The 14,954-nt window shown below is 48.6% G+C and overlaps 2 protein-coding genes across 2 annotated transcripts; both read right to left on the bottom strand.

The window, feature by feature from the left end:
• Positions 1–61: 61 nt before the first annotated feature.
• NUU61_003009 (uncharacterized protein) lies at positions 62–3,240 on the bottom strand (the record flags this gene model as incomplete). The annotated part of the gene is made up of 10 exons (XM_056653591.1): positions 62–248; positions 320–373; positions 437–472; positions 525–613; positions 665–696; positions 790–837; positions 893–1,005; positions 1,058–1,145; positions 1,203–2,820; positions 3,082–3,240. Coding segments are annotated over 10 exons (2,424 nt in total), but the record flags the coding sequence as incomplete, so codon positions are not given.
• A 6,017-nt stretch (positions 3,241–9,257) lies between these two features.
• On the bottom strand, positions 9,258–11,102 carry NUU61_003008 (uncharacterized protein; the record flags this gene model as incomplete). Its single annotated transcript, XM_056653590.1, has 4 exons — positions 9,258–9,757; positions 9,813–10,230; positions 10,302–10,939; positions 11,009–11,102. 4 exons carry the CDS (start codon positions 11,100–11,102, stop codon positions 9,258–9,260), a joined length of 1,650 nt encoding a protein of 549 aa, XP_056514657.1.
• Between the last annotated feature and the right edge of the window lie 3,852 nt (positions 11,103–14,954).

The raw sequence follows: 14,954 nt of genomic DNA, 5'->3' as shown, positions 1-14,954 counted from the left end.
GAGCTCGAGCCACCAGGCACGGTTCCGCCGCGCCGCTTATACTTCCGGGGGTCTAGTATTATCACCGATCAGCATAATGCAGTGGACTCCAATAGGAAATGGGGGTCATGCCTTTCCGGCTCATGAGAGCTCTGTTCCGTGTTCCCTTTCCTCCTTCCCAGAATCCACTCCCAGCTTTGCCGATGAGTACTGCTCTGCAGATGCCACAGTTTTCGGGGCGGTAGATTTGTTCTCGGGAGCAAAAGCCACTATCCAGAGTTAGTTCATCATTAACACAATATGCGAATTGGTAGTCCTTCAATCGGAAGGGCTGACATACCAAATCATTCGGTTGGCGTGCTCGTTTGGATGGTCTGTCTCGGCATCATGGCATCTACGCACACCGATCAGTATACTGTTTCTTGTGCTATTTCATGACCACATGTAGTAAGCATACTTATCGCACGGAAAGACCTTGGCACAGCAGCTGAATCTGGTATGTGTCAGTATGCTTTTCAATTCCAAACCCGGTTGGTGGCCTGTACCTGAACCAACGGTAGCTTTTGCCGTAGTGCGAGCAGCGCCCTCGTCGTGGAAGCTCTTGGCCAGCGACAATTCCCAGGACCTCCTTGGGCTATAAAGACAGTCAGTTTTGGTCGGAGTTTATAGGGGGTAGGACACTGACCTTCTTCAAAGGAAGGGCGCCGCGGGAAGAAACTGTTTGATATTCCAATCAGCACTCATTCTTTGGACAATAGGCCCCCAATATAAAGATTGAGGATGGACAATGTTTAAGGAAGGTAAACTCACTTGCTGCGGTCCCCACCACGAGGAACTTTACCTCGGGGATTTTGAAGACTATGATTTCGATACATTAGCACTCGAATACGAAGCCAATTTCGCTGGTACGCACCCATTTTGCGATGGCACTGGCGACATATCGCCATGGCGCTTTCTCCGCGAACTGCAGACACCCCTGGTGCAGGATGTGCAGTTGAGCACTCTGCGCAGGTCGGAATGAAGTTGCTATCAACGGCATTAGCGGGCTGCCACGGCAATAGATCGTTGAAATTCTTACCTTGGAAGAAGGTCCACAATCGTACAGCCATCCAAATCCAGATATCCAGCACGGTTTGCATGAGCATGCATCAGCTGTCTCTGAAATCCTGTAATGCAACACATGAGCTATTTGTAAACAAAATCAAAAGAAAGAAGAAACCAACCAATGCTCATGGGGTTGGCGCATTTCTTGCATGTTTCCATTTTCGGCGCCACATCATTCTGATCCTTGGCCTGGGGTACGTTCTTGACATCCAGCGACTCCTTGCACCGTACGCATTTAACAGTCACAAAAAGATTCATGAGTTCCAGAAGCTCGATTCCGTAGAGCTCCAAGAACGGGAAAGACAGTGCAACCCCGCGTCCAGGAGCACTATCCACAATGGCAGGAACAGGTGCACCGCCATCTTCTGCATCCTCTTCCTCATCCGAATAGTCATCTTCGTAGCTGGATTCACCAGTAGACTCGCCGTTGCTGTTGGGGTCTGGGACTGACCACTCGGGTGGGCGAGGGATGACATGAAGATGCGGCCGATCTTCGTTGTCTTCAGCTGGACCTGTTTCTGCAGGCAGCTGTGGAGGCACATCTGGCTTGGGCTCGAAAGGTATCTCGGGAGGAATCTCGGGTTCTTCTGGAACTGGTGTTTTGGCAAAGTTGTGCATGTTACTCGCCAGGTAGTTGATCTGTGACACCAGGTTCATTTGGGAGTTTTGTTCAAGCCATTGGCCAAATCCTAGTTCAACAGGTTTGGCTTCTGTGCTGTTGACTCCCTGAAGCTCAATTGAGCTCAGTTCCAAAGGATAAAGCTGAGGAACTGAGAGCTTCACGGTTTTCAGTGCCTGAAGAGATATGGGCAGGCGGTCTCGTTTGTTTGGCTGAATGGGAATGATAAACGAAATGCCATCAGCCCGTTTTTGGAAAAGAGGAAGTCTCCCAAGCCGGGCCTCGATTTGTTTTGTTTCTGTTGCTCTTCTCTTTTCAGCCCGAGCCTTTTCTTCGGCTGTATGTTTGTGTGGTGCGGGTTGTGGTCTGAGGTTTTGAGCGTGCACAGCCGAAGTTCCTGTTCCTGTAGGCTGAGACAAGGGTGTCTGTTCCTGGATGTTTCCTGAGACACCTGCAAAATCCTTGGCCACAACTCCGTTGCCAACATTGGCAACAAACTTCAATTTTGGCCCTCTCTCCAAAGTGGTGAGCAAGCGTTCAAGTTGCCGGTCCAAAGTATTCACCCAGTTGAGCAGAGTTCCTCGGTTGTTCGTCCGCAAGGTGAAGTCCACAATATCGTCAAAGCCCCTGGCTACATTGTCTTGGTATGCAGATTCCATTTCAGGATTTCTGACCGCAAGCGTAGGACGGCCCTTCTCCGGATAGGAGTGTGGGACGTGAAGAATGCATTGCAATCTGTCCAACTCAAATGGGAAATCAGGGTCCGAAGGGACTAAACCGAAGGTCAAGGTAGAGCCTTGATAATCGGTCTTTTCCTGTGGGCGAAAACGTCGCCGCAGCTGGTTGATTTGGAACTCTCTTGGATTTTCCTGTTCTGTCTTCGAAATAGGTCTCTTGAGTTGTGCCAGCTTCGAGGTTGTAGGGACGTCTTTGGGCTGGGTTTCCTTTATGGATAGATTCTGCATCCCAGCATCTACACCCGAGGTTGAACTTTGAGGCGCATCAGCTGATGTTCGCGATTCAACCTGCTGTCCAGATTGTCGCTGCTTGGACTCAAGCGCTGAAACATCGTGCATATATGGGCATGCCGACCCAGAGCGACATCCTTGGGATGTTAGCTTTTAATATTGCCACAGGGTAACAAGGTCACAATTCGCAATGACATAGTAGAAGCAAACATCAGTCATATTGCATTTGCTCTGCCATCTCGAGCAGCACCAAATAGAGCAATACCTCTAATCGAAGGCCATGGTATGACTTTCATAGAAGGTGTGTACATAGACCCGAACGACAGAAACCATCCGTATCTGAAATACACTCGTACGCATTTTGTCCCACCCAAAAAATTGCAGATTCCCAAAACATCAAAAGATTCTGACAGATAAACTTTTCATCAGGTACTCACCTTTCTTGGTTGTGAAAAAACGACACTTGATAGGCTTGCATGTAGATGATTGGGATGTAGGAGCCGGCTCATGTGTGGATGCAACGCCATGCGTTGCCAACTCAGCGCCAGCAGACAGGGAGGGTTGCTCGGAGCCTATTCACAAAAACAGGATGAGCGTGTGATCAAAGTAGGTTGCGGGCCGCCATGCCCGCCCGAGGGGGGGATAACAGGGCGCGAGCAAGGCAAGCCCTGTGCGTCAACTAAGTATAGATCATGGTGTGGCATGACAGGCCGAGGCGGGAGCAACATGTACATGTGGGCAAGGGGACATGCAGTAGGGGAAAGGAGAGAGGGGGTGGTCGAATACGAAGTCCATTGACTAGAGACGGCGGCAGTAGATCATACCCACCTAGCCAATTGACATGGAAACAACCTCGCTCACCACATGCATCCATCAGAGCCAATGGAAAAGAGCCGCACTTACGATTGCCTTGGGGTCCCGGACCCGCAGTGCCGTCAACTGACCCCGTTTGCATCCCCATGCTAAATCCTGGACAAGCCGAGGAGGATATCGTCAACGTCAATAGAAAGAGGGGGGTTACGGGGCGGGAGAGCCGTTCTGGAAAAGACAACTTATGGTGACGTTTAGAGTTGCCAACGCAGAGATCGGGTGACCTGGAGTGATCGACAGGACCAGATCGGCGCAGTCAGCAAGCCGAGATGTTGCAAGGTCGATGCAGAACAACGGAGCTTAAATCTGGGCCCGAGGGGCTAGGGATTTCCGCAGGTGCGTGGGCAGATGCAGACCGAGGAAGGTCTATTTGTGAGGATAGAGAGATGTTGAATGCCGGCCACGTGACAACAAACAGCAGCCTCCAGGACTACAAGAAGCGAGTTCGTGCTTTTTGAAGTTATACTGTTTGTTGGCCCAGCGTGTGCCAAGACTTCGGCTGACAAAATGGCGATGATCTCATGGTGGGGGTGATTCAAGTTGACTCATTTGGGTCGTTGAAGTACTATGGTCCATCTTTTCGACACGAGCATTGACGAAGTGACCAACACACAATAAGTGTGAGTCACAAATAACCATAAGTCATGGAATGTTTTGCAGTAGCGTGGTGGGAGATCCCAACTCGGAGACCAGAAATAGCGAAGAGCTCCGCCAGTGTTGAGCCACGATATATAATATAGTTAGACATTGTATGCAGTATGTACGAGGATCGGATCAGCATTGTATTGCTTCAAGGTGATAGACAAAGTGACTATAATTAAACAGTCTTGCAGGTATGCAAGTATGCACATAACACCTAAGATAAAGATAATTTACAATCTATTGAGATATCGAGATACTACTCAACACACTCTCGTAGAAACCGCCACCGAATGATACCCTGGCAATAAACACCACCCCGGTCAACAGATTTCCGCAGCAGCCAGTCAAAAAGCGGTGCGCGTTACGCGGAGAAGATGAGGGGTACGCTTCTAGAACTCCGCCCTGCTTCAGGCTCTGCGTTTAGCCCGGGAATGCAACCTAGCTCCACTGCGAGATAACTAGAGTTTCACTTACAACGAAAGTGTTCATGGATAAAATATGGTCCTGATCCTATTGCAGTATTTATTCAGGTGTCATTGAAAGTAGATGCAGGCACACCATTGCCAAGTCCAGGATTCCCAGCGTTTCTCCGTATTTGCCCCGATATTTCGAGATGAAGCGATCGGTGAGCGACCAGACTGCATACTATATACTGTAATTATATATATAGTCCATTCTTAATCGAGTTGCTCATATTGGATTGATATTAAGACTAGGATCTATTATTTATAAAGAACAGAAATGTCAACAGTAGATAGATTGGTATACTCATAAGGGCAAAGTGCAAGCCTCGACCGAGGCCGCTCACATGGACACGTGCTGTATACGGATACCTCACTCAGGTGTAGTAATATACACAACATCGCCACTACTTAACAAAATTTCTACTTTCACTGCTTTATGTTTTATTTTAGCTACTATATCCTGTCCGATATACCCTTTATACTCTTAAAGACATTGTTGCAATTCAAATACAAGGGCATTAACGGACCTTGGTACTACCGGTAATACCAGGATGAATTTCGGCGTAACTATACCCTACCCACGGAAAAGTATTTCAACGCTACGCCTATCTAGGAAAGCGCCGACCAACCGGATCGTCCTTCCAGAAGGCTTCTAAAAACCCCAGCCATCCGCTGTGTTTGTGTTCGAGATACCGTGGGAGGAGATGATGGACCGCGGTTAAGATAGACAAGAAAAGAAAAGAAAAAGAAAAAAAAAATACAGCTCCCGTAAATTTAAATGACCCCGTTCAATGAATTCTATGTAGCATAGCACATAGACCCAGTGCCACAGTATCTGCTCTTAAGTATGCAATGTGTTGCTTTGTCAAACCGGAGCACAGAGCTCCATTTACACATGAGTCGATGAGTCTCAGACCGATTGGGGAAATAATGCTCGTTATGGTTGACCGAGGCTGTTGTAATAATCTACATCTTGTGTGTATTATATACATACAGTATTTTGTATCAACCCCCACGCATCTCCGATCGGGCACCATGTTCAAATCACGCATCCCACCACCCCAATTGTCGGGACGGCGTGGCTCGATCGGCCAAGAGATGGCGGCGCGTCTTGTCAACCTTGTTTCCTATTTAGATGGAAATATGATTGGTGATATCTTACTAGAATATCCAGTAGCATTATTATGCACATAGTGAAAAATAGCCGTATATATACTGTACCTACTGTAAATCCCTCAATGGCAGTCAACTCAAGTTCCACACTATACACCTTTTCAGGGGCTCAGCTAGGGCGAACTGGCTGGGTTCGAGTCTAGAGCGCAGTGGGCCAGAAGGATTTCCCAGTATAGGGGTTCAGGGCTGCGAGTCGATTTTGGAAGAACGCAATCAGACTCGACTTACAGTAGTTCATTGGCAGTAACCATGCAGATTAGTTCAGGTTAAAGAAAGGGAGGTTGTCTCGTGCTACATCTATGAGTATTAGTACGTCACTATAAACACCCTCTCAATCGGCTCGACAAGTATTAATCCTACAAGTATCGACCGGACCATTCAGGAAGTTGAGGTGTGTCGGCAAGCCGATTCCACACGGGCGCAGACTTCGGGGTCGGGCAAGCAGACACGAAAACAAGAGGATCCGATGCCATTTTCCACATCCACATCCACATTTATTGTCATTTTCATTTTTCGCGCATGATTGTCTCGGCATGTTTCCTAGTGTCAGCTTTCTCCCAAAACTAGCCCTTTTCGTCAGCTACATGTACAGTATAAGGTATAACCACTCCGGAAGGGTGGGGGGAATCCAACATTGATGTATACCGAAAGAAAGAAAGACCAAAAGGGGAAACTCGTCACAGGGATACACGGTTCTCGAAAAACATTTCGGTACCGGTGAGACGAGCGAACCGGACGAGCGCAAAAAATAAAAGGAAAGGAAAGAATCCACACGAATCAAGCCCGGTCCCCGTTTTCTGGTTCGACCCCACCGGGCCCTGACCTCTCTCCACTTGGGCCTGGAAAAGGGAGGGAGAGAGGAGAAGAGAAGAGAAGATCTCACAAGAACTTTGCGACTCTTCTGGCCGGGTAGCTCGAAGGGGTTTAGTTTCATAGGCTAACTGGAGGTGTGAGCACTGCAGATATCGATATTTATGTATTTCACTTCTTCATTTTCTGGAGATAATACTCTTGTTGAAGAGTACCTCTTCTCCCGGAAGTGTACATATATTCAACCATGTTTTCGAATTTACATTCTTACTTCTTCCAGTGACCCCAGAGACAGTTTTCGTTACCAGCCCCACGACCCTCGGGCGTGGTCGGAGACATTTTTGTCATTTTTGTCAATTTCCTCATATTGAGGACGACTCATGTCAGCTGAGTTGGAGAAATTTTTTTTCGCTCGACGGGAAACGGTGTCGGGCATTTTAGGAACGGGGAGGAGTGTGGGGGGTGGATTTGCTAGAGCAGGGGTCCACTTTAATGGATGCAACGAAAAAACAGTCGAGACACACGGATTTTTAGAAATAGATATTCAAATAGTGTCATATATCATATATCATAGTATATCGTATATTGGATAGATTATATAGCATATATCCAAATATAGTATTTACGGAGCAAGATCAAGTGATTCGAGAAAGAAAAGAGTATACAAATCAATGCAACCCCGGAGTCACGGGGGCTCCACTCTGCCACATGACCCGGTTGCAGGACGGCGATGCCCTAATGCCTCGGACATGCGATCAGGATGACATCAAGGTGAATCACACTCGTTGAATGTTGATATAGAATGCTGTCATTGAAAGACTCGATCTAGTTTTGACATGGTCTTAGCATGCGCTTGACTGTGATGCCAATCTCTATAATCTCAGAATCTAAGAATATACATACAAGTCCACCTGCAAGAGGTAAATCACACTTGAAGGAGCCGCAGAATATGCCGAGTCTAAAACACTCTCTCGCCAGCTCCAACTCCAGCCACCGGGCGCAAAGCCGTCGTTCCCCGGTGCAGTGCTATTCTTACAGCTCACTGTTTATAGGGTGTATACTGTGATTTGTGTAGGGTAGGGACAGGATCTGAGCGCTTATCTCGTCGAGTGGCATCCAAGCCACCACCACCATCACCATTCCTCTCTATCTGCCCAAGAAACTCTGGCCGCAGGAGCTAATGTACAAAGTATTGAAAGATGATATACTAAGAAGGGAAAATATCTCGCATGTGAAAAGCGAACAGTGCGACTCTTATCATCATCACTCGGTGTGTTATGTGTTGGAGAACGCAGTTGCTAGATTTTGTCAAGGTACTTTTTGGCGTTGGCCCTTGGTCGCTTGTTGTTGCTATTCCCTTTTCCACATAAATCCTTTCATGAGTATTTTTTTTTTTTTTTTTGGATCGGCCAGCTGACCTGGTTGCCCTGCGATCGTCGATTCCTTTCACTATGAAACATACCCTCTTCTTCTCCGCTTCTCCCCTACGATCGGGTCTCCTAGTTAGTTAGTTCCATTGAATCAGTCCCGGCCCGGTAGTCCGGGTACTCAAAATCTCTCCATGCGAATGGGCTACTCCTTTTTCGCATGGTCATTATGAATTCACCATGACCTTGCCCCCTCCCTTTTTTTTTGTTACGTGTCAGCGCCACCAATACCTACCCTACAGTACCCCTACATAGATATAGTAAGTACTACAGATAGACTCCTAGCAAAAGCTTAGATCGAAATGCCTGGACTTCCTATTTGATATAAGTGGCGCTGCTATCTCATGCCACCGCAGGGATGTGTAGTCCGGAAAACCTTTTGCGGACCTCGCTCGATGGTGTAGACTCGATCCTTTGTTTTACTCGATTAGAAACCCAGACCGCTATTTCATTGCTGCGTGGCGTCGCGCCTCTCTACTCCTACTCTCTTGAAAAGAGAGTGTGTGTGAATACGATGTGACGATGTGCATGCATTCATGTGTTCCACGTCTTTTTGGATTTTGAATCGTAGCGTACGGGAACAAAACGGTCTAGTCCGCGAGACAAGACCATCGCAAAATCAAAGCAGATAAAAAGCGCATGGTATCTCTGGTATCGAATCAAAGAAAATAAAAAGCGAGATGGAGGGGGAAACATGTTTTCTGCAGCCACCAGAACCGAGGCCATGCAGTTGAAGGTAAGAAAGAAACAATTCGCTGATAGAACCTTTTTGTTTTTTGAGAAAAAGCCATCGGAAGAATTAAAACCATGTTTTCCATCAAACCGCTCGAGGGTCCGAAAACCATCCCGTCAAGAAATGATGAAGCTGTACATGAGCATTAAGGTAGGGGAATTAAAACACCCGCATGGGCGGGTCCGTAAGCTCTCCCCCCCATGCAGGGACAACGCCCAGTGGATGCTGTAGAACACCGCAAACCCCGAAACCGATGAGATCTCAGAAATAAAAAAGATAGTGTTAAAAAAAAAAGATAAAATCAAATCCATGGGTGCGCCGAGATGCAATGCATGATCATGATCGGACGTGTCGGAATGCCTCGCGACCGAGGGGGGCATATCATAGAAAGAAAAACACATGAGGCCTAGTGTTCATATCGAAACAAGGCCCAAGAAGGAAAAAAAAAGAACGCCTCAAGAGGTGCAATCACCATCCCTTGACATGGTACTCCCACGGACCGTAATCAGTGGTGTAGTTGGTCCATGACCCATTCTTGGAGAAATCCTTGTCCTTGGGCTGACCATCGGCATCCACATCAGGGCCGGCGCCAGAGTGGCTGCCAATGCCCCGGTGCGGTCCCTTGGGTTCCGGGTACTCCTGAAGGTTTTTCATGTCGTGGGCGGTGTGTCGTCGCTTCAGGAAAGCGTTGGCGGTCGCGCTCTTCTGTTGGCGCTCCCAAAGAAGATGTCGGCGCAAGGACTCGGTCAATTCGGTCGCAAGCATGTTGCGTCGGGTCGTGCGCGGCGAGTGGGCAACCGATTGGGGTGGTGGCGACTTCATAATAATAGGCTTCGATCGAGGAACGTCGGGACCGCGCATGGTCAGGTTTTCGTCGTCGTTCTCCGGCGGGGAGGCAGGAATGGATGGGCCGTTGGGTGATGTCAGACGCGATCGTTGCAGCGCGGGACTGGACCGGAACGCATTGCCTTGCATGCGGGTAGGTTGGTGCATCATCATGGTGAGAAGCGACCGCCGCGACACCAGATTGGGCCGGGAATCCACCCGCTGGAACATTTCCCCCACGCTCGTCGACGCTGGATCGACCGCTTTCCGTCACCGAGTCTTCCCAATCGGAATCCTCGTCGTCGTCGATGGCGCTCTCCGAGACCTCGTCGTCGGTTTCGATGGCGTCCTCGTCCGCGCGACTCGGGCCCTTGGGCGGTCGGATCGTGCGCGACACGACTTGGTCACTGAAGGAGGCGACCTTCTTGGCAGGGCTTGGGTGGCTGGTCACGGGCTTGGTCAATGGCCTGTCGGCTCGATTGTCCTGGGAAACTTGTGGAGCCATGCGATCCTCGAATGAGCTCTCGTCGTCATCCCCAGAGGATCCGCCCAATGTAAACATCCCCCCTTCTTCTTTAGAGGCGATGGTTTCAGTTGCGTCGTAGCACGGGCGGGACTGGGATCGGAAGCCAGCTTGTGTTGCGATCGGAACGAAGATGAGATGTGTGACGGCGAGAATCCCCGCACGACGCTGGGGGACTTGACCAACCCCGGTCGGCACGGAAGAACGCCAGAAGAGGAGACGCTGGTATCAGAGCCATTAAGCTGGGCCGTGTCGCTCTCGTTACCCTCAGGGGCGGTGGTCGAGCACGACTCAGTCGACTCGTGAGGCTGCGGCACCGGTCGCGGATATGTAGGGACCTGACGAGCAGTAGAGACGGAGGGAGGAGTGGGAGTAGGGGTTGATGGGCGCGGCGTGATGTCGACCACCGGTGCAGCGGGCTCGACCATAGGAGTCAGCGGCTCCAGAGTCTTCTTTTCCTTGATGTTAAGAACCATGCGTTCCAGATCCAACGAGGTAATGTGCTTCTCCTTGCCTCGGCCGAGACTGGCCATCGAGTCCTCACGGACCACCGCAGGGCGGTAGTCCGGGCATTTAGGGCGCTTAATGTGAGCTTCAATGCGATCGGCCTGGTCGGACGCCGCCGACTCAACGCTGGCGGAGAGCTCCGGGAGGTCCCCGGCTTCGGAGCGCAATAGGGGCAAGACGGAGGTGTCACTGGACTTTTCAGGCTCGACGCAGAATGTCTCGCGGGTCCACAGACGCCAGCTGAGGTTTTCCAATCGGCGTCCCTGGTCCATGTAGTCGGCACATTTGGAAAACACTGCAGGTTGAGTTAGCCGGGAGACATCCAACCCACACCTAGAAAAACAAAACCCCATCATTCACTTACCCATCCACATGCCATGCAGGCTCTGCGCATTCGCGGTATCCACCTTGTGGATATTATCCGCATCCACCGTCAAAACCGGCGTTGTTAAAGGCATGTTGGCAACGCCACAATTACGACTCGAGAGTATTCGGTGGGTGATCGTGATTGATGTTCCGGGGTCGCCGTCTACCCCGAGAGTGGTCGTACGGCGGCTGAGACTCGGTGTAAGGAGTTTTTCGAAGAGTAATGGCTTGAGGAAAATGCCCGTAGAATGTCGTGAGTCTAGACTCTGCAGTGTGTGGCAGAATCGATCAAATGGAAAAAAAAAGTTGCCTCAGCTGCAATCGAATGCTCACGCAAAGAAAAAAGAAAGACAGCTAGTCAAGGAGTCGAGGGAATCAGTTGCGGGCGAAGGAATCTCGGTTGAGCGTCAAACTTCCGTCAAGACGCCACTGAGTCGATGCGGAGATCCTGATGGGGGCGGAGAAGATCGGAACACCGAACACGTCTGAGAGAGCGGATTGACGTGATTCCGTCACGAATGATGGTCGAGGTGAGGTGGGAGAGTGTTGGGGGGGGGGGAAGTGGAAGGAAGAAGAAAGAGAAGAGAAAACTAAGGCAATCGGAACGATAATAAGAATTCTGATGACGGGGGGCGGCACTTTTGGAGTGGAAAAGAGAGGGGGGGAAAAGGAATATTCAAAAAATGAATTTTTTTTTTTTTAAAAAAAAAAAAAAAAAAAAAGAATTGTATGTTTGTGACAATACGAAAGATACAGGAAAATAAAATAAATTAATGGAAATTAAAAAAAACCCCCCCGGAGGAACGCGAGGGTCGGTGAGGGCGAAAATTCAGTCGCATCACGGGGTGTGTTAATTACCCCGGTACCTCGTCCATACGCGTAGTCCCCGGTATCTCGCCAGTACCGGTAGACCTTGGGCTCTTCCGAAGTTCTTCCTTATTTTACCGGCCTGTTTCCGGTGTTCAATATTCAGTATAGAGATTTGAATTTCAATTTGAAAATATAATATGAAAATATAGAACAATAAGGAATAAGGAATAAAGAATAAAAAGAAAAAGAAAAAGAAAGATCTTTAGAACGCGTGACCGAAGGGAGGCTGACAAGTGGGATTCCATTGCGGCAGTTGTAGGGGCTTCCCGGCAGTCTGGACTCTACTTACTGTGCTCTAGGTACTCTCTCTCTATTTCCCCGGCTTGCCACTGCAAATTACAAAAACATGACCGCTGAGCTGTCGCACCATCGACTGGCCGCCTAATTTCAGCACTTCAGCTGACTTCAACTGGTCAAGTATGTATAAGGTATGAATTTAAGAAACTATTTCTGGTCTGGCACGGAGGGGATCCCTTGGAAAAGGATGTAGATCTAAAGCCACGTTATATTCTCTGAGATTGTCCTGATGATATGCCGATTTGGTAGCAATCCTCATTATTCCCCCGCAAGCAGCTACTATCCGACAGCAAGGGATATTGATTTCCCGCTTGCATACCGGGGAACCAGGGCGATTCTTCCGGGAGTCTTTTGTCTGAAAGATATTTAATTATTTAAAAATAAAATAAAACATAAGGTCGTAAGGCTTTATGCAGCTTCCAGCCCTGGGATAATGACCGCAATGAACTACAACTTTACCGCCCTTTTTTGTTTATCCTCCGAAAGGGCATATCCCGGCACTTTTCTTTTTCTTTTTCTTCTTTTCTTTCTGGACATTCCCAATAGGACACGGCACTCCGAGTGTCACAGTCCAGCAAACACGTCACGAGCTGGCCAGCTGGCATCGAAGGATTTCTCCCTACTGTAGGGAGTCATTTTCTGCCTTCGAATGAATCAGTCTGTCCACGATCATGACAACACCGGTGCAGAGAAAAAAAAAGTTTCTTTCTTTCTTTTTCCGTCACGGGGTAATAGTTCGGTTGATTGTAGCATCTCCACCCGGGCTGACGGAAAGAACTCTTTAAGTAAACCCAAATCTTGGACAGCTTCGGGCTAGTCAATCCCGGGGGAGTGGGATGGTCTGGGGGGCCGCGATCCCCCCTGCTCGGGCAAAGTCACACGGGCCGCACGTTTCATCCATCATGTGATATTGAAAATATTGAATTTCATGTTGAAGGATAATGAAATTATGATTTCTGGGATATACAATGAAATGGTTCTATGCCATGTCAAAAGACCGGTGTGGAGTATCTGGGGGGCGGGGGGCGGAAGTGCATTGCGGGGAGAAAGGAAAACAGTCGGTCTATATACATGCACGTCTGTGGTTGATAATGCATGAGTCAATGAGAAACAGCAGACCAAAATGGGGATGATCCGGGTATATCGACCTGGTGGAAAATATATTGAGTGTTTTCTTGTCCCTGGTTCGTCCCTGCAATGTCTGACTATCACCTACAGGATTGCAACACATACTCTGACCCTTGGCCTGGAGTATCTGCGTCATGATTTCACCGAAACCATGTGGGCATTGCTGAGAAATTTGATCAGTAGATTTACTTATTTACTTGGTAACTGCTGAGATAGTGCCACGCTCATATCCGAGATATATACATATCCTCGGTATATACATCTGAAAGTCACTAGTGATGCCATAATATATAGTATGGATGAACAATACCGAGGTCGGACCAGCACACATCTCAATCCAAGGCAAAGAGGTCATCTGGCAAAAACAATCGTCACAAGTGGCTTCCAATCCAATGAGAAACAGCTGACAGCTGACAGCGCGCCTCGGATCACAGTGGGAAACAATTCTTCGCCCCTCGAGCAATTTGATATGAACACGGCATAAACCCATGTGTATCGTCACGGTAAAGAAAGAAAGAAAAAGAGAAAGAAAGGCCAACTCAGACAAGTGGCAAGGTCACGCGAGAAAGAGAGTGGTCACATGATGAATCCAGGAACACACACGCCACACGCTTATTGAATGAACGGTATCTATCCGCGGCGGTATATATTTTCTTTCATCACTCGAGACACCGGCAGCGAGTTCTGGTTCCCTGTTTGAAATCCCTCAAGGAATTGGTCTTAGGAGAATCATGGGCCTGGATTTCTTCGGGGGCGTCAACCTGTCACCTCCCCCATGTGTTAGATAGAGGGATAGGCTGAGGAGAGGGGCGGATCGACAGCCAAAATCTTCCAGTTGATCGTCTATTTTTATTACTGTTGGTGATCTTCGCGACGGAGCGGCTCTGATGATAACTGCCGAGACCCAATAATGTGGACCGTGTCAAGTATCCGGCGCCCATTCGATCTCTCTTCACTCAGGGGTAATACAGTATGTCAGTCTATGAGGCAGCAAGAAGAGGGGTTTCACTCATACAGTATACTGGTCCAATTATACCAGAGTTGATGGGATACGGTCACTTTTTTTTCAACAGTTTCCAGGACTACTGTCCTGTCATTCATTCATGCTCTTCATGACTATACAGACGGGGAGATCAACACCGATTTGGAACATGCGCCTCACCTCAACAAACCAACGGCCAGAACCGCATTGAATCAGAATGTGACCAGACACAGCGGGTGACTGTCCACCGTTCGTATCAGCCAAACATGAGGCATCTTCTACCCCTGAAACGCAGCACAAAGAAAAGAAAAGAAAAAGAAAATCTCCAGCTAAGACCTAGAGTCGGACCCTCGTGTCTGTTGTTTCTAGGCGCAATTTTGAGCAACAACACTCTTACTGGGCTATCGATCTCATTGTATCACAAATCACAAATGGCAAATCATGTTTGATCGTGCCTTCGCCCTGTTTTCGGGCCGTGTCCCCCGGCCACACTCTCCCATTAAGACTTAAGAATACGCCTAAAAGGGCATTTAGCAATTTACAGTATTTCAACCCCCCCCAACTCTAAACAAAAAAGTAATGAGGCTGTTTAGGGGAAGATGCTTTATGATCGACGGTTGCGATGGGTCCAAGCCGCCGATTCGTCGAAGCAAGGGATATTCGATTC

The sequence above is a fragment of the Penicillium alfredii genome (assembly GCF_028826965.1).
Source record: "Penicillium alfredii strain IBT 34128 chromosome Unknown utg000004l_segment0_segment0, whole genome shotgun sequence".
In the NCBI taxonomy this organism is placed as follows: domain Eukaryota; kingdom Fungi; phylum Ascomycota; class Eurotiomycetes; order Eurotiales; family Aspergillaceae; genus Penicillium; species Penicillium alfredii.
This window is presented reverse-complemented; position numbering and strand designations above follow the sequence as displayed.